Source organism: Pelobates fuscus, chromosome 7, assembly GCF_036172605.1.
Source record: "Pelobates fuscus isolate aPelFus1 chromosome 7, aPelFus1.pri, whole genome shotgun sequence".
Taxonomy (NCBI): Eukaryota; Metazoa; Chordata; class Amphibia; order Anura; family Pelobatidae; genus Pelobates; species Pelobates fuscus.
The window spans coordinates 114,065,321-114,089,789 of NC_086323.1; the positions used below are offsets into that span (position 1 = coordinate 114,065,321).

General features: G+C 41.5%; 1 protein-coding gene across 1 annotated transcript in view; it reads left to right on the forward strand.

The window, feature by feature from the left end:
- The first annotated feature begins 19,803 nt into the window (after nucleotides 1–19,803).
- The window catches only part of LOC134568128 (arf-GAP with dual PH domain-containing protein 1-like), a 31,914-nt gene continuing 27,248 nt past the window's right edge, over nucleotides 19,804–24,469 (forward strand). The window contains exon 1 of the mRNA XM_063426456.1: nucleotides 19,804–20,103. Coding sequence (XP_063282526.1) covers nucleotides 20,016–20,103 — 88 coding nt within the window. The 5' untranslated portion in view covers nucleotides 19,804–20,015. The remainder of the gene's footprint in view (nucleotides 20,104–24,469) is intronic.

Here is a 24,469-nt window from a genome sequence, read left to right on the forward strand (position 1 = left end):
CCCCATTTTTAATTTCTTATCCCATTTTTTTAAATGTCTTACCCCTTTTTTGTGTATCTCACTCCCCTTTTGTGTCTTACATCTCCCTTTCTTGTATCTTTTTTGCCATTTTTCCCCTTCGTGTGCCCTACTTTCCCTTCAGCCACTTTGTGTCTCGTACTTTCCACCAGCCCCTTATGTGTCTCTTACTTCCCCTCAGCCCCTTTGTGTCTCTATATCCCTTTCTCCAGCTCCTCTGGGTGTCATTATCCCCAGCCCTATTGTGTGTCATTGTCCCCTTCACCAGCCCCTCTGTGTGTTTCATTGTTCCCCTTTTCCAGACCCTCCGTGTGTGCCATTGTCCCATTCTCTGGCTCTTCTTTGTGTTATTGTCTTCTTCCCAAGCACCTTTGTTTGTTATTGTCCCATTCCCCATCCACTCTGTGTGTTATTGTGCCCTAAATGGTCTAAATGAATAGACAACAACAAGTAGCCCTAAATAAATGATAACAAGTCTCACTTAAAACAACAGAAAAAAGGTAAAAGAAAGTCAGTCCAGGTAATAAAATGTTCAATATGATAAGAAAAATCATCTCAATGGTATAGCTGGATAGAGTAAGGTACAGTCCTCGGGAGTTGATCCGTCCGGGTTGTAAATAATCTGTATATGTGAAGACAAGAATAAAAACACAACAAACTGCAGATAGTGAAGTATTTAAATCCAAGGATAAAAGGGAGATACCATATATACTCTAGTATAAGTCGAGACGAATGTAAGTCGAGACCCCTAATTTTATCCCAAATAACTGAAAACGTATTGACTCGAGTATAAGACTAGGGTGGGAAATGCAGCAGCTACTGGTACATTTCTAAATAAAATGATATCCCCCAAAAAATTATATTAATTGAATATTTATTTACAGTGTGTGTATATAATGAGTGCAGTGTGTGTATATGATGCAGAGTGTGTTTGTGTATGTGATGCAGTGTGTGTATGAATGCAGTGTTTTTGTATGTGATGCAGAGTGTGTTTGTGTATGTGATGATGAGTGTGTAACCTTGGTGGGGGGTTGGCATTTTTATAACATTTTTTTAATTATTATTATTTTAATATTAAATATATATATGTATTTTTTTTTTACCAGTAATATTACATTTTTATTTTATTTTAATATTATTATTATTTTTTTTTTTTTAGCCCCCCTCCCTGCTTGTTAGCTGGCCAGGGAGGGGGGGGGGGGCTATATTATTCTCTGGTGGTCCAGTGGATGGGCTGTGCAGGTGGGGGGCTGGGAGCAAGCTGTTCAGCTCCCTTCTCCTCCGTTCCGGTAGCTCCACTGTAAATCTTGCGGTCTGAGTGCTGCGCGTAGCGTTGCCACGTGGCAACGGTAACCCGTGGCAACGCTCTGACGGCCGCAGCTCTCGTGAGACTTAAAATGGAGCTGACCGGAACGGAGGAGAAGGGAGCTGAACGGAGCTGCTGTAAAGGTAAGTAACAGCTTGCTCCCAGCCCCCAACAGGACAATGTAAGTTGCCATAATACAGACAGTGACTAGAGTATAAGACGAGTGGGGGTTTTTCAGCACAAAAAATGTGCCGAAAAACTTATACTCGACTATATGCGGTAATACACTCACATTTAGAGGAGCTTTGGCCAGCTCTAGGATGAAGGGCGTTAAGCGCTATAATCCCTGCTACGGGATATACTGTAAGGGTGTGTCCGTCAGTCCGGCCTTGGTTAAGTCGTGCTCCATGATATATAAAAAACAGCAATAGTGCTCTCAGTGTGTAAAAGATTAATAAAATAAATGTAAATAAAATATACAAATTGTAGTGAGCTGCATGTTAGTAATGCTTCAGAGTCCTCACAATTACAAATAAGCATGGTACCATTTTTATTTTTAGATTTTTGTCACACCTATTGTAAGTGAGAAAATTGCATTTTTGCTTTCTTACTAACATTGACTGTGTGCAATGTTGCAAGATAAAGGACACTGTATATTCTATCTAAACGTAGCTTTTAATTTCCCAAAAATTTGCTATAAAGGGAGAATGGATGAGTGAAATATAAAAATGTATATAAAGTATTTGTAAGTTTGTCTGCAAAGAAATCCACAAACAAAAAGGCTGTGTTATGATAAGTTTATGTGCTAGCTATACTTCCATTGCTTCAAATGAATGTTATGCTAACATATTTTCAATCAAAAAGTGCTCAATGGTGAAGGGGTTAAGTTGTTTCTGTAAGCATTGCTTTATGCTGCATTTATCAAGCAAGGAATTTGCTTACTCAAGCTATGGTAAAAGAAAATGACAGGAGGAGTCAGGTTCAACTTGAGTACAGCTGTTCAACTTTATCTCTTCATGGGGTATGCCTGAGTTAGACTCATTCTCAGGATCTCAATTAGTAAACAGGGAAACTAAGATTTAATTGGAGATAGAGGTTAGAAACATAGAAACATAGAATTTGACAGCAGATAAGAACCATTCCATCCATCTAATCTGCCCACTTTTCTAAATACTTTCATTAGTCCCTGGCCTTATCTTATATCTAGGATAGCCTTATGCCTATCCCACACATGCTTAAACTCTCTCACTGTGTTAACCTCTACCACTTCAGCTGGAAGGCTATTCCATGCATCCACTACCTTCTCAGTAAAGTAATACTTCCTGATATTATTTTTAAACCTTTGCCCTCTAATTTAAGACTATGTCCTCTTGTTGTGGTAGTTATTCTTCTTTTAAATAGTCTTCTCCTTTACTGTGTTGATTGCCTTTATGTATTTAAATGTATATATCCTATCCCACTGTCTCGCCTTTCCTCCAAGCTATAAATGTTAAAGGGACGCTATAGTCACCCAGGCCACTTCAGCTCAATGAAGTGGTCTGGGTGCCAGGTCCCTCAGGTTTTAACCCTTCAGATGTAAACATAGCAGTTTCAGAGAAACTGCTATGTTTACATAGCAGGGTTAATCCAACCTCTGCAGATACACAATCACACAAAAATAAATTCAGCGCGGAAGCAAAGTGGTAATAGTCCTAAAGCAGCTGGAACACCAATACTCTCTTTTTCGATCAGAAAATTGGATAAAAACAGGAGGGTAGGTGCAGCGCTTCAGTAATCCTTAACTAGGTATATGTGAAGAGAACCAGAGAAGGAATAATAGTGTAGTATTTAAAACTGTAGTGGTGAGAAGTAAAATAAAAGATGTGCACTCACACTTTCCTGGAGCTTCAATAAAGCTCCAGTGTATGCACCTGGGCGGAATAATCCCTGCCTATGGATCAAGTGCAGAGGCAATTCTTCAAGTTATAGGTGTGGTAGGGGTTATCCTCATAAAAAACAAACAAATAAAAATTGTATATGGTGAAGTATGTAGAGCTATGAAGCAAGGGTAAGTATTAAAGGGACACTATAGTCACCTGAACAACTTAATGAAGCAGTTTTGGTGTATAGAACATGCTCCTGCAGCCTCACTGTTCAATCCTCTGCCATTTAGGAGTCAAATCCCTTTGTTTATAAACCCTAGTCACACCTCCCTGCATGTGACTTGCACAGCCTTCCATAAACACTTCCTGTAAAGAGAGCCCTATTTAGGCTTTCTTTATTGCAAGTTCTGTTTAATTAAGATTTTCTTATCTCCTGCTATGGTAATAGCTTGCTAGACCATGCAAGAGCCTTCTGTATGTGATTAAAGTTCAATTTAGAGATTGAGATACAATTATTTAAGGGAAATTACATCTGTTTGAAAGTGAAACTAGTTTTTTTTTTCATGCAGGCTCTGTCAATCATAGCCAGGGAAGGCGTGGCTGGGGCTGCATAAACAGAAACAAAGTGATTTAACTCCTAAATGACAGTTAACTGAGCAGTGAAATTGCAGGGGAATGATCTATACACGAAAACTGCTTTATTTAGCTAAAGTAATTTAGGTGACTATAGTGTTCCTTTAACTATAAAATGTGCACTCACATGTAATGGAGCCGTAAAAAACCTGGCTCCTCTGATAGCACTTGAAGTGATATGATCCCCACTCAAGGATACAGGTGTAAATGCAAATTTCCCTCCGTGTATATGTGGAGATAAACAAACAGAACCACAATAGTGTACACCGTAAAAAAGGAGTGTAAGCAGAAATAAATAATTTAAGCCTACTAACATGCTAAGTTCCGGTTTGCTCAATCCAAAGCGCTTGGGTGGTATGATCCCCACCAGGGATATAGCTCCAAACAATCCAACAGCAGCAAAGTTTGGTCCAATTAAAAAAGTACTTTAATGTTAAAAAAATATAATAAAAGAAAAGCAATATATAATAAAATAGAGATAAAAAAGTTATAAACTATACACTTAACGCGTTTCTCCTTAGGTAGGCTTTATCAAAAGTGTTTTACCAAACTGTCTTCCTGACAGCTGGTAGAAGCGCATCTGCGACGCTGGTTGCGAAAGTCGCATCCAGCGTGCAGAATGTCCATAGGAAAGCATTGAGAAATGCTTTCCTATGGACTGTTTGAACACACGCGCGGCAATTGCCGCGCATGCGCTTTCCGCTCCACCCAGGAGCAGACATCGACAGGGGAGGAGAGGTCACCAGCGCCAAGGGAGCCCGGTGTTGGATAAAGGTAAGTGGCTGAAAGGGTTTTATCCCCTTTAGCGCCACTGGACGGGGACCCTGAGGGTGGGGGCACCATAGTGTCAGGAAAACCGCTTTGTTTTCCTGACACTATAGTGATCCTTTAAGTTCCTTTAACCTTTCCTTGTAAGTTTATACCCTACATTCCATGAACCAGTTTAGTAGCCCTTCTCTGAACTCTCTCTAAAGTATCAATATCCTTCTGAAGATATGGTCTCCAGTACTGCGTACAATACTCCAAGTGAGGTCTCACCAGTGTTCTGTACAATGGCATGAGCACTTCCCTCTTTCTACTGCTGCTTTCTTCCTGCTGCTCTATTACATTGTCTGCCTAGAGTGCCTACCTTTAAGTCATCAGAAATAATCACCCCTAAATCCCTAAAGGTTGATAAACTCTCATGTTGAGTCCAGAGAATTATTGAAATGTTCTAACCAGTCTGGTACCATTGGCCCTCTTGTTTAAAAGCATTTCTTGATTCTTCATTCACGCTGAGCCAAGTTGGCACTTATGGCAGGCTGCCTGGTATTACTGCCAATCCTTACCTGAATGCTCTATTTCACTTCTCTGAAGCATATACCCTCCTGCCTGGTGTTATCTTGCCTTGGATGAGGTTTGTTATCAAGACATCTCGGAATGCGCTTTCTGGCATCCCTTGGCACTTTGACAGGCCTGAAAAAAATTCTGAGGTGGGCCGTACACTTGTTTTCTGATTGGGGAATTGGTTAAGAGCCCATATGCTGATGTGCTGCATCCTTCCAGCACTGGGATCGCACTGCTTGCCATACTGGGCTGGTGTAGAGAGGCTATCATCTTGAAGAGACACTATAGGCATTCAGACAACTTTAGCTTAATGAAGCAGTTTTGGTGTGTAGATCATGCCCCTGCAGTCTCACTGCTCAATCCTCTGCCATTTAGACGTTAAATCAAGTGTTTATGCAGCCCTAGTCACACCTCCCTGCATGTGACTACATAGCCTTCCTAAATACTTCCTGTAAAGAGATAAGAAATGTGCAATACTTGAAGTTTAAACATTAGATATCTCCTGCTCTGTTAACAGCCTTCTAGACCTTGCAGGAGCCTCCTGTGTGTGATTAAAGTATAATTTACATAGCAGGAAATGAAAACTTCTAAAACAATTTAACATATGATTTAAATGAAATGAAACATTTTCTTCATGCAGGTTGTTTGTGTCACATCCAGGAGAAGTGTGGCAAGGGCTGCATAAACAGAAACACATGTGATTTACTTGTAAATGGAAGAGGATTGAGCAGTAAGGCTGCAGGGGCATGTTCTATACACCAAAACTGCTTCATTAAGCTAAAGTTATTTTGATGCCTATATAGTCCCTTTGAGTTGTTTTAATTGGATTTGTTATGCAATTTTATGCTCTTTTGTTTTCTCTGCGGTACCTTTGCATTGTTGATCTAACAGCTGCACCAGTGGTTTAAACTTGCCTGATTCAGCCACCATACGTAATATTGTAAATGTAAAAAAAAATGTAAAAAAAGTGTTCTGATTGTTAATCATGCTATTGCTATGTACTGTGATATATAGGTTTGATTTCTGGTCTACTTTATATATGTCATAAATTAAATTAAATGAATACATTTGAAGGGAGAAAAAGCATTTCTTGGTAATCATTAGAAGGATAAATGGTAGATTCCCCCTCCCCCTCCCCCTTTTATGTGTCAATAAGGTCAGTGGTTCCCAACCCAGTCCTTAAGGCACACACATGGTCCAGGGTTTGTACAAATCCCTAGTGACACAGAATAGGGAACATTCCTAAATCTTGGATTGTTGGTGTGTCTTTTGTAAATAAAATTAATATATCCAAATACCTATCTTTAGAAACAATTTGCTAGACTCTAAACTGTGGTGGAATCTCGGTAAAAATAAATTTAGTAGGCCGAGATTACCACGTGGCATGTGTACGTGCATATGCTGACGTATCGATCAGTTGGTTGCACGAGGCAAGATACGATCAGTAGTGTACGGAGCATGTGCAAGAATACAGGATGTAGTATTCCCCCTCCTCCATTGTGCTGGACAAGCCATGCGGTCAAACAGGAAGTTAATTCTTATTTGTGTTGATTGGTCAAGGGAATGTGCGGGTGGAGCTTAATATGGGAGGAGTTATATGCCTATATAAGGAGCCTGCACTATTGTCCGGGGCTCAGAATTTGCTGTATTTTGGTGACGCTAGTCCCTCTGAGTCCCGATCGGTGATCCAATAAAGAATCTCTTCCTTCCTGAAGAAACCTGTGTCCATCTCTCTGTGCTTGGCTTCCGTCAGTTTTTCCGGTATCATTTGGTGCATTGGCCGGGAAGCTCATCGTTCAACGGTAGCTGAGAGGCAGAGGCGTGAGACGGTCTATCTTTGCCCACGTTCTCTACGGCTGCACCCCTGAACTTCTGCGTGGACCTCCCTTCGTCTCGGCGCCACTGGTCTGTTGTCCAGGAGATCATCGGCCTCTACGTGAGAAGTGCTGGGGTGTCCCCGTCGATGAGTGTGAACTCAGGTTCAGGAACGAGGAGGTAAGATAACTGCTGTTTTAGACGGCAGGACCCGCTAGGGGTATACCGATTGTGCGGTAGGCCCAAAGGGGTTTTTGAATCTGTATCTGCCCCCTCTGTCGGAGGGAAGGAGCGAAGGCGCACCGCTCGATCGAACGCTCTTTAGTCAGACCGTTTGATTTGGTTAGTCAGGCGGGGCGCTCTGGTGTAAAATAGCCCTAGCCGGACACCGGTGTCTTGTCTAGACTAGCGTTCTAGGGTGTATATTTTGTTCGCTAGGTCGGAGGGACCGGGAGACTAAGCGGCGTCTGTGTAAATCCGGTTCGCTAGTTCTCATCCTATCTGGGCTAAGTGGGAAGGCGTGTAAATTTGGAACCCACTAGACTTTTGATAGTACGACTAAGAGGCGTCTGTGTAAATTCGGTCCTCTAGCTCGTTGTATAGTGCGACTAAGAGGCGTCTGTGTAAATTCGGTTCTCTAGCTCGCTATATATGTGGTGATTGGGCAGTGTGGCTAACCAAAACGTATGTAGATTGTTTTTAGGTAGTCCATTCAAGGTACTGGCCAATAGTTTAGTTGGGAATTGTAAATGTGTTAGCGATTGTTTAGTAAAGTGTATATCTTGTTAGATAGCGCAAGCTCAGCCGTCTAGCGAGAGTGTTGATAGTGTGTTGCTGTATTATAGTGCACGGTACCATAACCCTGTATATTTACTGACATTGTATAATAAGTACTAATCATTGTCGTCCATTGCATGTTTAACACCATAACCACTAATAATTGTATTGTGACCTTAACTTGTGCTTTGACCTATGCTAACCGTACTGTAACCGCTATTTGTAAAAGACGATGTTACTGGGGTGTGTTATAGACGGGTAATTCGTATATAGAGAATTATAGCGTGGGTGACTGTATAGTTACGCCAAAGGGCATAATATTGATTATATAGTGACTGGTGTAACAGCTGTGTGTGTACGGGAATTCCCTGAGTGTTTATTGTTATTGTGTACGTTTCACTTGGTAACCGTACCACGTGGTGCTGTTGCCAGAGGAAACGGGTGTGACTGTTGAATAGTACGCGTGTATAGTAATCGTTGTCGACGACGCTCCATTGTTAAATATGGGTGCGTCGCAGTCAACGATTCCGGATCCCTTAGGATGTATGGTTAAGAATTTTAAAAAGGGATTCAAGGTTTGTGATTTTGGGGTAAAGATGTCTCCTGTACGTTTGGTCACTTTATGTACTAGGGAGTGGCCTACTTTGGTTGCGGCATGGCCGCCACGTGGCAGTTTGGATCCAACTCTGGTACAGCGCTTACACGTGGCTGTATCAGGTAGGCCTGAACTTTACGGCCAGTTTCCTTATATTGACTGTTGGAGACAGGCCGTAAATGACTCGCCAAAATGGCTCCGGACATGCCACGAGGAGCAGTGTCGCCTCATGGTAGCTAGGACTTGTTCGTCCACTAGGACTAGTGTTAGGCCCATTTTGGACACGCCCCCTGAGTCCGAGATCCCTTTGCCGCCCCCTTACTTTCCGTTAAGAGGAAGTGACGCAAACGCAGGAAGTCCTGCACCCCTCCCCTCATTACCCTCATCCACTTCCGCTTCCTCCTCCAGTACAGGATCCACCCCCCCTCGTACTAAATCTCCCCTTCCGGAACCAGAACCCACCCCCATTAAAAACGAATATCCTGATTTGGCGCCACTTCAGACTTCCGGTCAAGCTTCATCTAGCTCGGCCCGAAGTGTTCTATTTACCACCTTTTCCCAAAACCAACCTCCCACATCCCCATACCCTACCTCTCCCCGACCGGAACCCATGACTGACGCCTCCCTACGTAGCCCCATCCAAACCCGACAGTTGACTGGTGCCCAACAATTAAAGCACTATCAGATGCCTCTTCGCCTAAATCCCGGGTCAGCTTATATCGATGCCGCAGGTCAAATGGCACACGCTGACCCAGTCTTCGTATATGTCCCATTTACCACTACCGACCTTTTAAACTGGAAGACCCATAATTCCTCGTATACTGAGAAACCACAAGCCATGACTGATCTGTTCACCTCAATAGTACAGACGCATAATCCGACATGGGCTGATTGCCAGCAGTTACTAATGACTTTATTTAACAATGAGGAAAGGACAAGAATAAATCAAGCAGCCATTAAAGCATTAGAAGATAGAGCCCGTGCTTTGAATCAAGCTAATCCAGCAGCATGGGCCGCAACACACTATCCCAACACTGATCCCGATTGGAACGTAAATGGTGCTGATATGGTTCAACTCAGAGCCTATAGAGACGCTATAATTGCTGGCATGAAAGCCGGAGGAAAGAAAGCCATTAACATGTCGAAGACAGTTGAGGTGATTCAGAAAAGCGATGAAGCGCCCAGTGTCTTTTATGACCGATTATTGGAGGCGTACCGCTCGTACACCCCCTTTAATCCGGAAGACGCAGACAATTCCCGAATGGTTAACTCCGCCTTTGTCAGCCAAGCATACGGAGATATTAAGCGCAAGCTACAAAAGTTAGAAGGGTTTGCAGGTATGTCCATCACCCAACTAATGGAGGTAGCAAATAAGGTTTACATGAATAGGGATACAGAAAGCAAGAAAGAGGAAGAGCGCAAGATGCGTAAAAAGGCTGATATGCTAGCGGTAGCGATCGCAGGAGTAGATAGACGGGGCCCAGATAGAGGCGATAGTAAGTGGAATGAGGAACCTCTAAGTAGAAATCAGTGCGCTTACTGTAGGGAAGAAGGGCATTGGAGAAATGAGTGTCCGCGAAGAGAACAGTCTGAGAGAGACAGACCTAGGTCAGGTTACGGAAACTTTAGAGGCAGAGCGAGAGGTAGAGGAGGCCCCGGAGGGAGTAATGGTTATAGAGGGAGTAATGGAAACAGAGGAAGTGTTAGGGAAGATAGGTATATTCCAGCAGCGCAAAGGTCCCGCGATAGAGAAGGTAGGGACTTCGTAGGATTGGCTGACACGGTCATGGAGGACTATTGATACCGACCGGGCTCCATCCCCCTTGGTCGAGCGGAGCCTATGGTCGATGTATCAATAGGGGGGAAAAGGAGTGCGTTCATGATCGACACTGGTGCTGAACATTCAGTGGTGACTAATCTAGTTGCTCCTCCATCTGGAAGGACTATTACTGTGATAGGAGCAACTGGAAGAAGTGCTGAAAGACCGGTTCTTAAAAGTCGACTCTGTACATTGGGAGGCCACGTAATAAAACACCAATTCCTTTATATGCCTGAATGTCCAGTCCAATTGCTGGGACGTGATATGCTATCCAAATTACAAGCGCAGATTACGTTCCTACCAAATGGAACAACATCCTTAAAGTTTAATGGACCTTCAGGTATTATGACTTTATCCGTACCAAAGGAAGAAGAGTGGCGACTTTATACAGTGTTGACTAGCCAAAACCCTAGGAGTGATGAGACATTGTTTAACATACCAGGAGTTTGGGCAGAGAACAACCCACCAGGACTGGCCCGCAATATTCCACCTATAAAAATTGAACTGAAACTTGGGGTTTATCCAGTAAGCCTAAGACAATACCATATCCCACAGAAGGCTAAGAAGAACATCCAATCCTATCTGGATAAGTTCATACGGTATGGTATCCTAAAATTCTGTACTTCCCCCTGGAACACCCCATTGCTGCCTGTTCAAAAGCCCGGTACAGATGAGTATCGACCTGTGCAGGACTTAAGAGCAGTCAATGATGCGGTTGTTAGTATACATCCAGTCGTACCCAATCCATATAACCTGCTTGCTTTAATTCCGGGCGGGGCTACTTACTTCACAGTCTTAGATCTCAAAGATGCCTTCTTTTGCCTCCGAATTGCCGCAGAAAGTCAATGCATTTTCGCTTTCCAATGGGAGAACGCTGTAACGGGCTCAAAACGCCAGATGACTTGGACAAGACTGCCCCAAGGGTTTAAAAATTCACCTACCCTATTTGGTTCAGCCCTAAGTCAAGATCTATTGGATTTCGAGTCCATCCCAGGAGAGTGTGTCTTGTTACAGTATGTAGATGACTTGTTGATAGCAGCAGTTACAAAAGAAATCTGTCAGCAAGCAACGCACGATCTACTGCACATTCTCTGGAAGGCAGGATACAAGGTGTCTAGAAAGAAGGCTCAGTTGTGTTTGCCAACTGTCAAGTATCTGGGATTCCATATCTCTGAAGGTCAAAGAATTATGGGGCCAGAGAGAAAAGAAGCTGTCTGCCAAATACCCATACCCAAGAATAGAAGACAAGTGCGAGAATTCTTGGGGGCAGCAGGCTTCTGTAGGATATGGATTCCCAGCTATGCGATACTGGCAAAACCTCTGTACGCAGCTATCAAAGGTACAGAGCACGACCCCTTCCTATGGACCCAAGAACAGCAAACGGCATTTGAAGATGTGAAGAAGGCTTTGATGAGTGCCCCAGCATTAGGTCTACCTGATCACACACGACCATTCTACTTATATGTACACGAGCAAAGAAGAATGGCTGTGGGAGTATTGACACAGTACTTGGGATCATGGCAAAGACCTGTTGCCTACATGTCTAAGCAATTGGATGCAGTGGCCAGCGGACTTCCACCTTGTCTAAGAGCCGTAGCTGCAGCCGCCCTGCTAGTAGCTGAAGCCGATAAACTCACTCTGGGTCAAGAACTTTATGTACGAGTCCCACATGCAGTACAGACATTGTTGGATTACAAAGGAAATCATTGGTTTAGTAACAGCCGTATGACCAAGTATCAAGCAATGTTGTGTGAAAACCCAAGAGTGCATTTAGAGACTGTAAACACCTTAAATCCAGCTACCCTTTTGCCACAACCTACTGAAAGTCAACATGATTGTTTGGAAGTAATGGATGAAGTATTTTCAAGTAGACCAGATCTTCGTGATTTTCCCATCCAGAACCCCGATGTTCAATATTACACCGACGGCAGTAGTTATGTGAAAGAAGGGATCCGCTATGCAGGATATGCAGTAACAACAATAGACAAGGTGATAGAAGCTCGGCCACTGGCGAAAGGAACATCAGCACAAAAGGCAGAATTGATAGCACTAACACGAGCGTTACAATTGGCTGAAGGTTTAAGAGTGAATATCTATACGGACTCTAAGTATGCGTTTTTGACCACTCATGCCCACGGAGCTTTGTATAAAGAAAGAGGACTACTGAATTCAGAAGGCAAAGAAATCAAGTACGCAGCCGAAATCCTACAACTATTGGAAGCAGTGTGGGAGCCGAAAGAAGTCGGTATTATTCATTGTCGAGCGCATCTGAGAGGAGATGGTGATGTAACCAAGGGAAATCGGATGGCAGATAGTGCAGCTAAGCGTGCTGCTGAATCAGGAAGACAGGAGTATGTGGGGCATATAGCTGCTCTAATACCAACCCCACTGTCTCAATGGACTCCAGTTTACACAGCTCAAGAAGAGGAGTGGTTAAAGACTGAACCGGGAAAGTATTTGGAGAACAAGTGGTATCAGCTAGAAGATGGAAGAATAGTTATACCAGCATCACTAGCGGTAGAAATTGTCCAAAATTATCACAACGGGACACATTCTGGGAGAGACAGTACTGAAGAATCTCTTAGAAAACATTTCTACATACCAAGATTGTCCAACTTGACTCAGGCCATTGTACGCAGATGTGTAACGTGTGCTAAGAATAATGCAAGACAAGGACCAGTAAAGCCACCAGGAGTCCAGTTTATGGGGGGACTCCCCATGTCCGATCTACAAATAGACTTTACAGTGATGCCTAAATCGGGTGGACATCGTTACCTGCTGGTAATTGTGTGCACCTATTCAGGCTGGGTAGAAGCATGTCCTACTCGTACAGAGAAAGCAGGAGAAGTTGTAAGATTCCTGCTACGAGAAATAATACCCCGATATGGACTACCCTGTTCTATAGGATCGGACAATGGTCCAGCTTTTGTTCACCAGTGCCTACAACAACTGACTCATATGCTTGGTATAAAGTGGAGGCTTCATACTGCATATAGACCCCAGAGTTCTGGTAAGGTAGAGAGAATGAATAGAACTATAAAGAACCAGTTGGCTAAAATGTGTCAGGAAACCCAACTTAAGTGGAACGTTCTCTTACCTATAGCTCTATTGCGAATCCGCAGTACCCCTACCAGAAGGATGGGCCTCTCTCCTTTTGAAATTATGTATGGGCGACCACCTCCCGTACTTGGTAACTTAAGGGGGGACTTGAGTCAGTTGGGAGAAGGAATTACCCGGCAGCAGGTTGTAGAGTTGGGTAAGACTATGGAGGAGGTACAGAAATGGGTACAAGATAGATTACCTGTGAATATTTATCCCCCTGTTCATAATTATCATCCAGGAGACCAAGTGTGGATTAAAGAGTGGAATAATGTACCGTTAGGGCCCAAGTGGAGAGGTCCTTATGTTGTTCTTTTGTCTACCCCTACAGCGATAAAAGTAGCAGAAGTGACTCCGTGGATACATCACTCCAGGGTTAAACCAGCAGCAGTTGATTCTTGGCAAGTTACAGCAGATCCAGAGAATCCCTGCAAGATCCGGTTGAAACGCACTACTCAGTCGGAGTAACGAGGAATTATTGTGGATTACAAATTTTATTGTTACAGGTGTGAGTGAGAAGGCCATAATAAAGCCTGTCCGCTTACCATCACATAGTGTATAAGCCAGGAAAGTCTCGAAGGGACACCTGTGAAGACGAGCAGAACTCCATTCCCTGCAGCCCTCACATCCTGGAAGCTGAGGTTCCATCGCACGGACGAAGACTGAGGATGACGGCGAAAGATGTGCTTTTGATTGTGTTTATTTATATGTGTTTTTATATTCAGGAAGGTAGAGGTACCGACACTCCTAGCTGTGAGGTATGCATTAAGACTACGAGAACAGGTAACCATATTTCCCAAACCCTAATTTGGCATTCACAATACGAGTGTAAAGGAGATGTATCGAGATGTAGATACTTAAATATAGACTATAGTGTGTGCCATTTAGGAGTAGGAGAACCTAAGTGCTTCAGTCCGGAGTATCAACCTCGTACAATTTGGTTGACTCTCAGGAATGGAGATCCTCAGGGGACCCTAATTAATAAGACGGTGTTAGAATCCGTACATTCTTCGGGTGTTCTGCTATTTGATGCGTGTAAAGCGATATCGAGTGGTAGAAAGCCGTGGAATGTATGTGGGGATCTTAGATGGGAGAGGACGTATGGGTCTAATGATAAATATATTTGTCCCAGTAGCAAAAATAAATATGTGAGTCCTAGATGCCCAAATAAAGACTATAACTTTTGTCCATATTGGTCTTGTGTGGGGTGGGCGACTTGGGGACAGACAGTAGACAAAGACATGATAGTAACTAAGTTGCCGACTAGCCCTTATTGTAAGTCTATGGCATGCAACCCAGTCCATATACTTATTAATAACCCCGACAAGTTCTTAGATAAGTATGGCAATTTATTTGGGTTTCAAATATACGGGACGGGTTTAGATCCTGGGACATTATTGTTTATAGGGATAGAGACTGATACGGTATCCTCCCAGACTCATCAAGTATACCATTCCTTTTATGAAGAGATGAGTATAGATAATAAGATCCCCCATAACGCTAAGAACCTGTTCATTGACCTAGCTGAAAGTATTGCCGGTAGTCTTAATGTTACCAACTGCTATGTGTGTGGAGGTACTAACATGGGAGACCAATGGCCTTGGGAAGCAAAGGAGGTAATGTCCGGTTCTGAGGCAGTTGACCAACTAATATCTACACAAGCCGATTATCATACGAGTGTTAGAGGTAAATCTGAGTGGAGATTAAAGACCTCCATCATAGGTTATGTTTGCATAGCAAGGAAAGGAATAATGTATAACACTTCTGTAGGAGAATTAACTTGTCTAGGGCAAAAAGCTTATGATGATGATACAAAGAATACAACTTGGTGGTCGGCTTCAAATGTCTCAGAACCATCTAACCCGTTTGCTAGATACGCCAATTTAAAGGACGTGTGGTTTGATCTATCCATCACATCAACCTGGAGAGCCCCAGCAAATTTGTACTGGATCTGTGGTAAGAAAGCCTATTCGGAGCTGCCACAGGACTGGGAAGGGGCATGTGTGTTGGGTATGCTCAAACCATCCTTCTTCTTGTTACCGATTGAAACAGGTGAGACTTTAGGTGTTAAAGTGTATGATGTGAATCATAGGAAGAAAAGGGGACCCATAGAGATAGGTACCTGGGAAGATAATGAATGGCCTCCCCAGCGTATTATAGACTATTATGGGCCAGCCACGTGGGCTGAGGATGGTACCTTTGGTTATAGAACCCCTATTTATATGCTCAACCGTATTATAAGATTACAGGCGGTGGTTGAGATTATCACTAATGAGACATCACAGGCGCTCAATCTTCTAGCGAAGCATAACACCAGGATGAGGACAGCAGTCTACCAAAATAGATTAGCCTTGGATTACCTTTTGGCAGTAGAGGGAGGTGTATGTGGGAAGTTTAACCTAAGCAATTGCTGTCTTCAAATAGACGACGAAGGGCAAGCAATAGCAGAGCTTACTAGCCATATGGTTAAACTAGCGCATGTGCCTACTCAGGTATGGAAAGGGTACAATCCAAGTAGTTGGTTTGGTAGCTGGTATGAATGGTTTGGAGGGCTTAAGGCAGTGGTAGGTGGAGTCCTACTGATTTTACTGTTGTGCCTACTCCTACCGTGTCTTATACCCCTAGTAGTTAGGTCTGTGCAAAGCCTGATAGGAAGTATAGCAGAGAGGAAGGCTGCTGCACAGATAATGGCGATATATAAATATAAGGCTCTAGATCAGGGAGAACCAATGCAAGAAGATGAATGTTGAAGATTCACATCATAAGATAAGTCTGGTCTGGTTCAAGGTAACTTGCGGTGTAAGCAAAACTAAGGTTATGTGATGCCTCAAGGAATTGTAAAATATCAAGAGGCATCAAAGGGGGGAATGTGGTGGAATCTCGGTAAAAATAAATTTAGTAGGCCGAGATTACCACGTGGCATGTGTACGTGCATATGCTGACGTATCGATCAGTTGGTTGCACGAGGCAAGATACGATCAGTAGTGTACGGAGCATGTGCAAGAATACAGGATGTAGTATTCCCCCTCCTCCATTGTGCTGGACAAGCCATGCGGTCAAACAGGAAGTTAATTCTTATTTGTGTTGATTGGTCAAGGGAATGTGCGGGTGGAGCTTAATATGGGAGGAGTTATATGCCTATATAAGGAGCCTGCACTATTGTCCGGGGCTCAGAATTTGCTGTATTTTGGTGACGCTAGTCCCTCTGAGTCCCGATCGGTGATCCAATAAAGAATCTCTTCCTTCCTGAAGAAACCTGTGTCCATCTCTCTGTGCTTGGCTTCCGTCAGTTTTTCCGGTATCAAAACATCTTCCAGTAGGATCCACTCAATCAGGAAAAAAATAACTAAAATCTGTTGTTTGTTCAAATGAACAGGGCAATAAGTAACATGCAAACATGCTAGATATTTCTCATAAAACACAATCTTTCTAGATCAATATAAAGAAAATAGCAATGTTACATTATTTTTACATTAAAATTCAATCCTCTTATAAGTTTCCATATAAAGTCAGTTTATTCAATACTGTCCTTGTAAGGTGGCCAGTTGTGGCTAAAATGTAGCCATGGCTATTCCTCTTCCACCAAATGAGTGTTTCCTGTAAATTAAATAGATGGACCAGTGTGTCTGTAAGTATGTAACCCTATATCAGCTTGTTTTTAGAGAATGTAAGCTCGATTGAGCAGGGTCCTCTTCAACCTATTGTTCGTGTAAGTTTATTTGTAATTGTCCTATTTATAGTTAAATCCCCTCTCATAATATTGTAAATCTGTTGGCGCTATATAAATGGCAATAATAAATAAATAAATGTAACAGTAAGTCTCCCAGAGGTGCATCGGTGATTGTCTCTATATCCCAGGGAGACAAGTAGCTCTGGTCCTCTGTTTCTCATTCCCTTTGTGTCTGCTAAGATAAGAACAAAACCTTTCTCCCTCACCAGCTGCACTTCGGACAATTCAGGCACCAGTTAAAACATCACGTCCAATACTTTCAATTATTGCATGGCATAGCAACACCTCTTTCCACTTGCTCCTTCATTCAGGGCTACCTGAAATTATCCTCATCTGAGTGATTAAAAAAAAAAATATATTCTTGGTATTTTATGGGCCTCTCTCTTTTCTGTTATGCGTTATGCTTTGTTTTGCATGTGTTGTGTTCTGCCTATGCACACTGTACAATTTCGTCTATTCTTATGTAAGCATAGAATACCTGGTGCAGCCTGTTATGATTTGTTTGTTATGATTTTACAACCTTCTCTTTACAATACTTTTACTCTTGCACCTGTATTATTGAGATGTCTGGTGGGAATCCTTCTGAGTTTTCTAATCTTATTTCCTTCTCTATAAGTTCACCTGGCACTTTAATGCTTGCATCCTGCTTAGTGTTCCTGATGTGTTCAATAGCTGAACAATTTATACATTTAAGAATGTATTTATTTTCTGTATCCTTCGGTGACCCACTAATCAAGGAGTAGGCAACCTTCGACACACAAGATGTTGTGGGCTACATCCCCCATAATGCAGTGGTGTATCCTGGTTTTGTGCTGCCCTAGGCAGGACAAAACTCAGGCGCCCCCCTCCCCCCGCGCCACCCCCACCCAACCTTTCCCCCCGCCCCGCATTCTAAATACACACACACACATTCACTGACAGATACGCATACACTAGCTAACAGAAACACACACTCGCTAACAGAAACACACACACACTAACAGACACACTCACACTCAGTAACAGACAAACACTCACTAACAGACACACACTCACTCACTAGCAGACACAAACTAGCAGACACACACACTCACTAACATACACACACACTCACAGGCAAACACACACTAACAGACACACACACACAGACACACACACACTAACAGACACACACACACACTAACAGACACACACTAACAGACACAGACAGAAACACTAACAGACACACACTAACAGACACACACTGACACACACACTAACAGACACAAACACTAACAGACACACACACACACACTAACAGACACACACACACACACACTAACACACACACACACACACACACACACTCACCCACCCACATTAACACTTTTTTTTTATTTTTTTTTAACACATTTTTTTAAATTTATTTTTCACACATTTTTTTAAATTTATTTTTCACACATTTTTTTAAAATTTATTTTTCACACATTTTTTTAAAATTTATTTTTCACACATTTTTTTTTTTATTTAACACCCCCCCCCCCCCCAGCCTCCTTACCTTTGGGAATGCTGGGGAGGGGGGGTGTCTCTTCCTCCCTGGTGGTCCAGTGGCTGCTGGGTGATCGGGCGGCACTGCCTGGCGGACGGACGGGCGGACGGCGAGGGAGCACTTCCCCTGAGCTGTCTGCTCAGCTCCCTCGCCAGCCGCAGAGTGAGGCTGGGAGCCGGAATATGACGTCATATTCCGGTTCCGCCTCCCAGCCTCACTCTGCGGCTGGCGAGGGAGCTGAGCAGACAGCTCAGGGGAAGTGCTCCCTCGCCGGCCGCCCGCCAGGCAGTGCCGCCCGATCACCCAGCAGCCCGCCGGCATGTCTGTTAGCCGCAAGGCTAACAAGACATTTGCCTTGGGCATTTGGGGGCGGCTTTTTTTGCCGCCCCCTGGAAAATGCCGCCCAAGGCAAATGCCTTGTTTGCCTCGCGGCTAATACGCCCCTGCCATAATGCTCGTCTATCCAAAATGCAGGCAAAGAATCGGGGGGATGTTGTCCATAACATCTGGAGTGCTGAAGGTTGCCTACACATGCATTAGTCAGTAGTGTGTGTTCTGAGTGAGTTCCACTAGTTTTTGTCCCAATACTAAGCTCACCTGTGCATTTTGGGATGCTGAAAGACAACAATAACAGACCACAAAATGTAATATAAATATTAGGATTACTTGTAAGCACTTGTAAGAAAAAAGAAATGTCCAATTACTTTTGGTTTCTGCACTAGCGGCATAGTTCCTGCACTATTAATTATATAGGCGTTCTTTTTAAACTACACTCAGATCTCCTCTTGGTCAGTGTTTCAGGTCGTATCCATCATCTTTTCACATATGTATTTACATTTGTACATATATCATCACACTGTGAGATCATTCCTATATTCACACGTTGCCGTCATACTGTGAAGAATGAGGCAGAAATAATGCCTAAGATTGGTGGAAACTTTAAAAAATGTGTTATGCATTCCAATCCATATTTTTTAAAGGGAGTCACACTCCCAGGTTGCAGCCGAGGTATCTTGGTGGGCAGTCTTTAGCAACTCCTGTTTTTCTGTAGTGGACATGTATAGGATATTGTTTAGCCGTGTGCATGTCTGTGTGAGATAATAGTACATTCTGAGTAAGTTATTGTGTGTTTATAAGTAGCCAACATATACTGCAGCGCAGAGTATAGAAAAATATTAGTGTGTTTAACTGAAGTAATGCGGGAGTATGTGTACAAGTCCTGGCGGATATTCTCTTTTCAATATGGGAGGGAATCTCCTTGGGAGAATGAAATGTTGAAAAACAGGTTTACTGATAAAAATCTCCCTCCCCCTTGTTCAAACCTGACTGCAGTGCAACTTGTGGATCTCAGCTCTTGAAGATAGTGCTTCTCACCTCTTTGTATGAGGATAGTGTTTGACCCATATTGTGGGTATACCCTGGACTTTTGTTGTACATTTGATCCTACAAAAACACAAGTGTGTATGTGTATCATACACTCACCGTGACAAGGCTGAGACACTTCCCTGTGTTCATATCCGAAACCAGAATGTCTGAAGAAAACTGGAATAAGACAACGTTGAACAATTTAATCTCTAAAGAAGGGAACTCAAAGTGTGCAGATTGTGGAGCTCCAGGTAAGAAGGGATAGAGAGAATGTGAAATAACAAAAAGGAAGATAGGAAGGATTAGCAAAAACGAGGGCTAGGAAAAGTTCAGGAAGAGAGCAGATATTTCAGAAGATTTCCATTGGCAGGGATTGGAATAAAACGACTGGTATATTAGAACACAGGTAACAAGGAAATAAGTACCGTGGAACTAATGGAAATAGGAAGCCATTGAAGGACAGATAGTCGTAACAATTAGAGTGTAAATCAAAGCAATGGAGAAAGAAAATATTGTATTTATCTGGGGACAATCCCAATATTATTATGTTGTTTAATATGATTTAAAATGCATATAGATCTACTACTGGTGGAGTAGTCTTTTGTTCTGTTTATCAGGAAGAACTATTTGCATTCATTTCTGCATTCGTGTACTAAAGGGACAATCGACTGTAGCTTTAACTTCAATTTGCTTTTGCAATATACAGCTTCTATGTGTCCCTGTTGAATACTTTTTCCCATGGGTGTGGTTTTTGGTGAAAACAGGCACTGGCTAAGGCCTCTCAGCCAATATTAGATCTCGCATAGCTTTCTTCAGACGAAAGTGAACATTTCTGACTAATTTCTCAGAGACATAAATGTTGTCCACACTTTCTCAATATAACCATGAGCAGCATCTCATTCACTAACAAAAATGATTGAGAACCACTTGTACATGTGAATTATTTTTACTTAATATGTCGCCATTTGTGGTTGTGTTGTTGTTACATAGCATGGGCATCCGCAGAAATGTTTCGGGAGAGAGGGGGTGAGGGGGGGGCATAAATGTAATGACATCAATGCTTGGTCCCTTTTTGACAGTGTCATGAAAGGGAGGGGGTATAGTCATTATCACATAAAGCCAGGGTGAATAGCATGTTTGTATTCCTGACACTACAGTGTTCCTTTAACCCCTTAACCCCTTCAGGACCGCTGACGGTTCAGGACCGTCAGCGGTAAAACGTGCGTTTGGACCGCTGACGGTCCTGAACCGTCATAACGGTCTGGGGCTACTTACCTGATCGCCGTCGGTCCCACGGCGGCGATCAGTGCTCCACCCGGTCCAGGGGGACTGCCTGTCTGCCCGGGCAGTCCCCCCTCGGCAGATCAGGACCCCACGGCCATGTGATCACTCGATCACATGACCGCAATAGGGGTCTGTGTATCTGCCTGCAGGGGGACTGTCTGTGCTGACAGGCAGTCTCCCTGCATCTGTAAAATCAAAAATAAAGTGTAAAAAAAAAATCTGTGTAAAAAAAAAATAATATGTGTATATATATATGCTATATATACACATGTATTATATCTATATATAATATATGTATATATATATCATATATATAATGTCACACTAAGTGTATTTTTATATTTATATATACGTATATAATTATAAAAATACACTTATATTTAAATTACACACGAATATATACAATATATATAATAACTATATATATGGTATATATATATTATTATAAAATACAAATAATATGTTAATAAAAATAAATAACAAAAAATAAAAATAATTTTTAATAATTAAAAAAAAATTATATATATATATATATTCAGTTTTATTCTAACAGTATTTTGATATTGATATATATATATTTATATCAAAATACACTTAGAATGTAATGATATATATATCTATGTATAAATAAATAAATAAAAATAATACGAAATATACATATGTCCACATACATAATTACATAAATAATTTCATAAATATACACGTAGACGTCAAATATATAAATATGTATATATATTAAAATTCTACGTGCATATTTATGTAATATTTTTACCTAATTAAGTAATTTTAATGATTGCAATTTGAGGGACCTGCCTGCCAACCCAGGCCAAAAGTCCAGATAATTTAATTTGCTAGCACTGTGTTTAACCCTGTAACTTTCTATGACACCCTAAATCCTGTACATGGGGGTACTGTTTTACTCGGGAGACTTCGCTGAACACAAATATTAGTGTTTCAAAACAGTAAAACATATCACAGCGATGATATTGTCAGTGAAAGTGAAGTTTTTTGCATTTTTCACACACAAACTTCTCTTTCACTGAGGATATTATTGCTGTGATATATTTTACTGTTCTGATACACTAATATTTGTGTTCAGCGAAGTCTCCTGAGTATAACAGTACCCCACATGTAGAGGTTTTATAGTGTTTGTGAAAGTTACAGGGTCAAATATAAGGCTTGATTTTACTTTTTTTTTTTTTATTGAAATTTGTCAGATTGGTTAGGTTGCCTTTGAGAGCGTATGGTAGCCAAGGAATGAGAATTAGCCCCATGATGGCATACCATTTGCAAAAGAAGACAACCCAAGGTATTGCAAATGGGGTATGTTCAGCTTTTTTTAGTAGCCACTTAGTCACAAACACCGGCCAAAGTTAGCGTTTTTTGCATTTTTAACACACAAACAAATATAAATGCTAACTTTGGCCAGTGTTTGTGACTAGGTGGCTACTAAAAAAGACTGGACATACCCCATTTTGAATACCCTGGGTTGTCTACTTTAAAAAAATATGTACATGTTAGGTGTGTTTCGGGGATTTATGACAGATAACGGTGTAACAATGTCACTATTGATACATTTAAAATATATATATATTGAAACAGCAATTTCCTACTTGTATTTATAGGCCTATAACTTGCAAAAAAAAGCAATAAAGCATGTAAACACTGGGTGTTTTTAAACTCGGGACAAAATTTTGAATCTATTTAGCAGTTTTTTTCATTAGCTTTTGTAGATAAGTAAAAGATTTTTCAAGTAAAAGTCCAAAAACATGTTTTTTTTTTTATTTTTCACCATATTTTATTATTTTTTTTAAATACAATATATGACATAATATATATACTGGTATGAAAAGAAAGCCCTTCTTGTCGTGAAAAAAACAGTATATAACTTGTATGGGAACCGTAAATGAGAGAGCGGAAAATTACAGCTAAACACAAACACCACAAAAGTGTTAAAACTGCTCTGGTCCTTAACGTACAAACATCGCAAAAACAGGCCGGTCCTGAAGGGGTTAAGGACTGAGCCAAATGTACACGTTGTGAACAAAACAAAACGTAAACAAAACCTGGCATTTGCGCTATGTCTGTCCAACCGTAATTCACCTCTTTCATATTAAATGCACCCACCCTTATTATATATCATTTTATTCAGGGGAAACAGGGCTCTCATTTAATATCAAATATTTAGCTATGAAACATAATTTAATATGAAAATAATGGGAGAAAATAAGAAATGTTGTTATATTTTTAGTTCTACATGATATTTTAACTGTCAATATCATAATACTGTTTGCTTTTACTGCAATAAAATACACATATTTGTATTCAGCAAAGTCTCACGTGTAAAACAGTACCCCCAATGTACAGGTTTTATGGTGTTTTGGGAAGTTACAGGGTCAAATATAGCACGTTACATTTGAAATTGAAATTCGCCAGATTGGTTACGTTGCCTTTGAGACTGTATGGTAGCCCAGGAATTAAATTTACACCCATAATGGCATACCATTTGCAATAGTAGACAACCCAAGGTATTGCAAATAGGGTATGTCCAGTCTTTTTTAGTAGCCATTTGGTCACAAACACTGGCCAAAGTTAGCGTTAGTATTTGTTTGTGTGTGAAAAATGCAAAAAACGCCAATTTTGGCCAGTGTTTGTGACTAAGTGGCTACTAAAAAAGACTGGAATACCCCATTTGCAATACCTTGGGTTGTCTACTATTGCAAATGGTATGCCATCATAGGGGTAATTTTCATTCTTGGGCTACCATAGGGTCTCAAAGGCAACGTAACCAATCTGGGAATTTTAATGTGAAAAAAATGAAACACAAGCCTTAAATTTGACGCTGTAACTTTCGAAAACACCATAAAACCTGTACATGAGGGGTACTGTTGTACTCCGGAGACTTCGCTAAACAAATATTTATGTTTCAAAACCGTAAAAAGTATCACAGCAATAATATCGTCCGTGTAAGTGCTGTTTGTGCGTGAAAAATGAAAAAAAAGTCACTTTTACTGGCGATATCATCGTTGTAATACATTTTACTGTTTTGAAACACTAATATTTGTGTTCAGCGAAGCCTCCTGAGTAAAACAGTACCCCCCATGTACAGGTTTTATGGTGTCTTGGAAAGTTATAGGGTTAAATATAGTGCTAGCAAATTAAATTCCCTATACTTTCGGCATGGGTTGTCAGGCAGGTCCCGCTAATTGTAATTAATTAAGATAGCTAATTATGTAAAAATATTACATAAATATATATATATATATAGATATATATTATTTTGCTCTAAGTGTATTCTGATATATATATATATATATATATATATATATATAT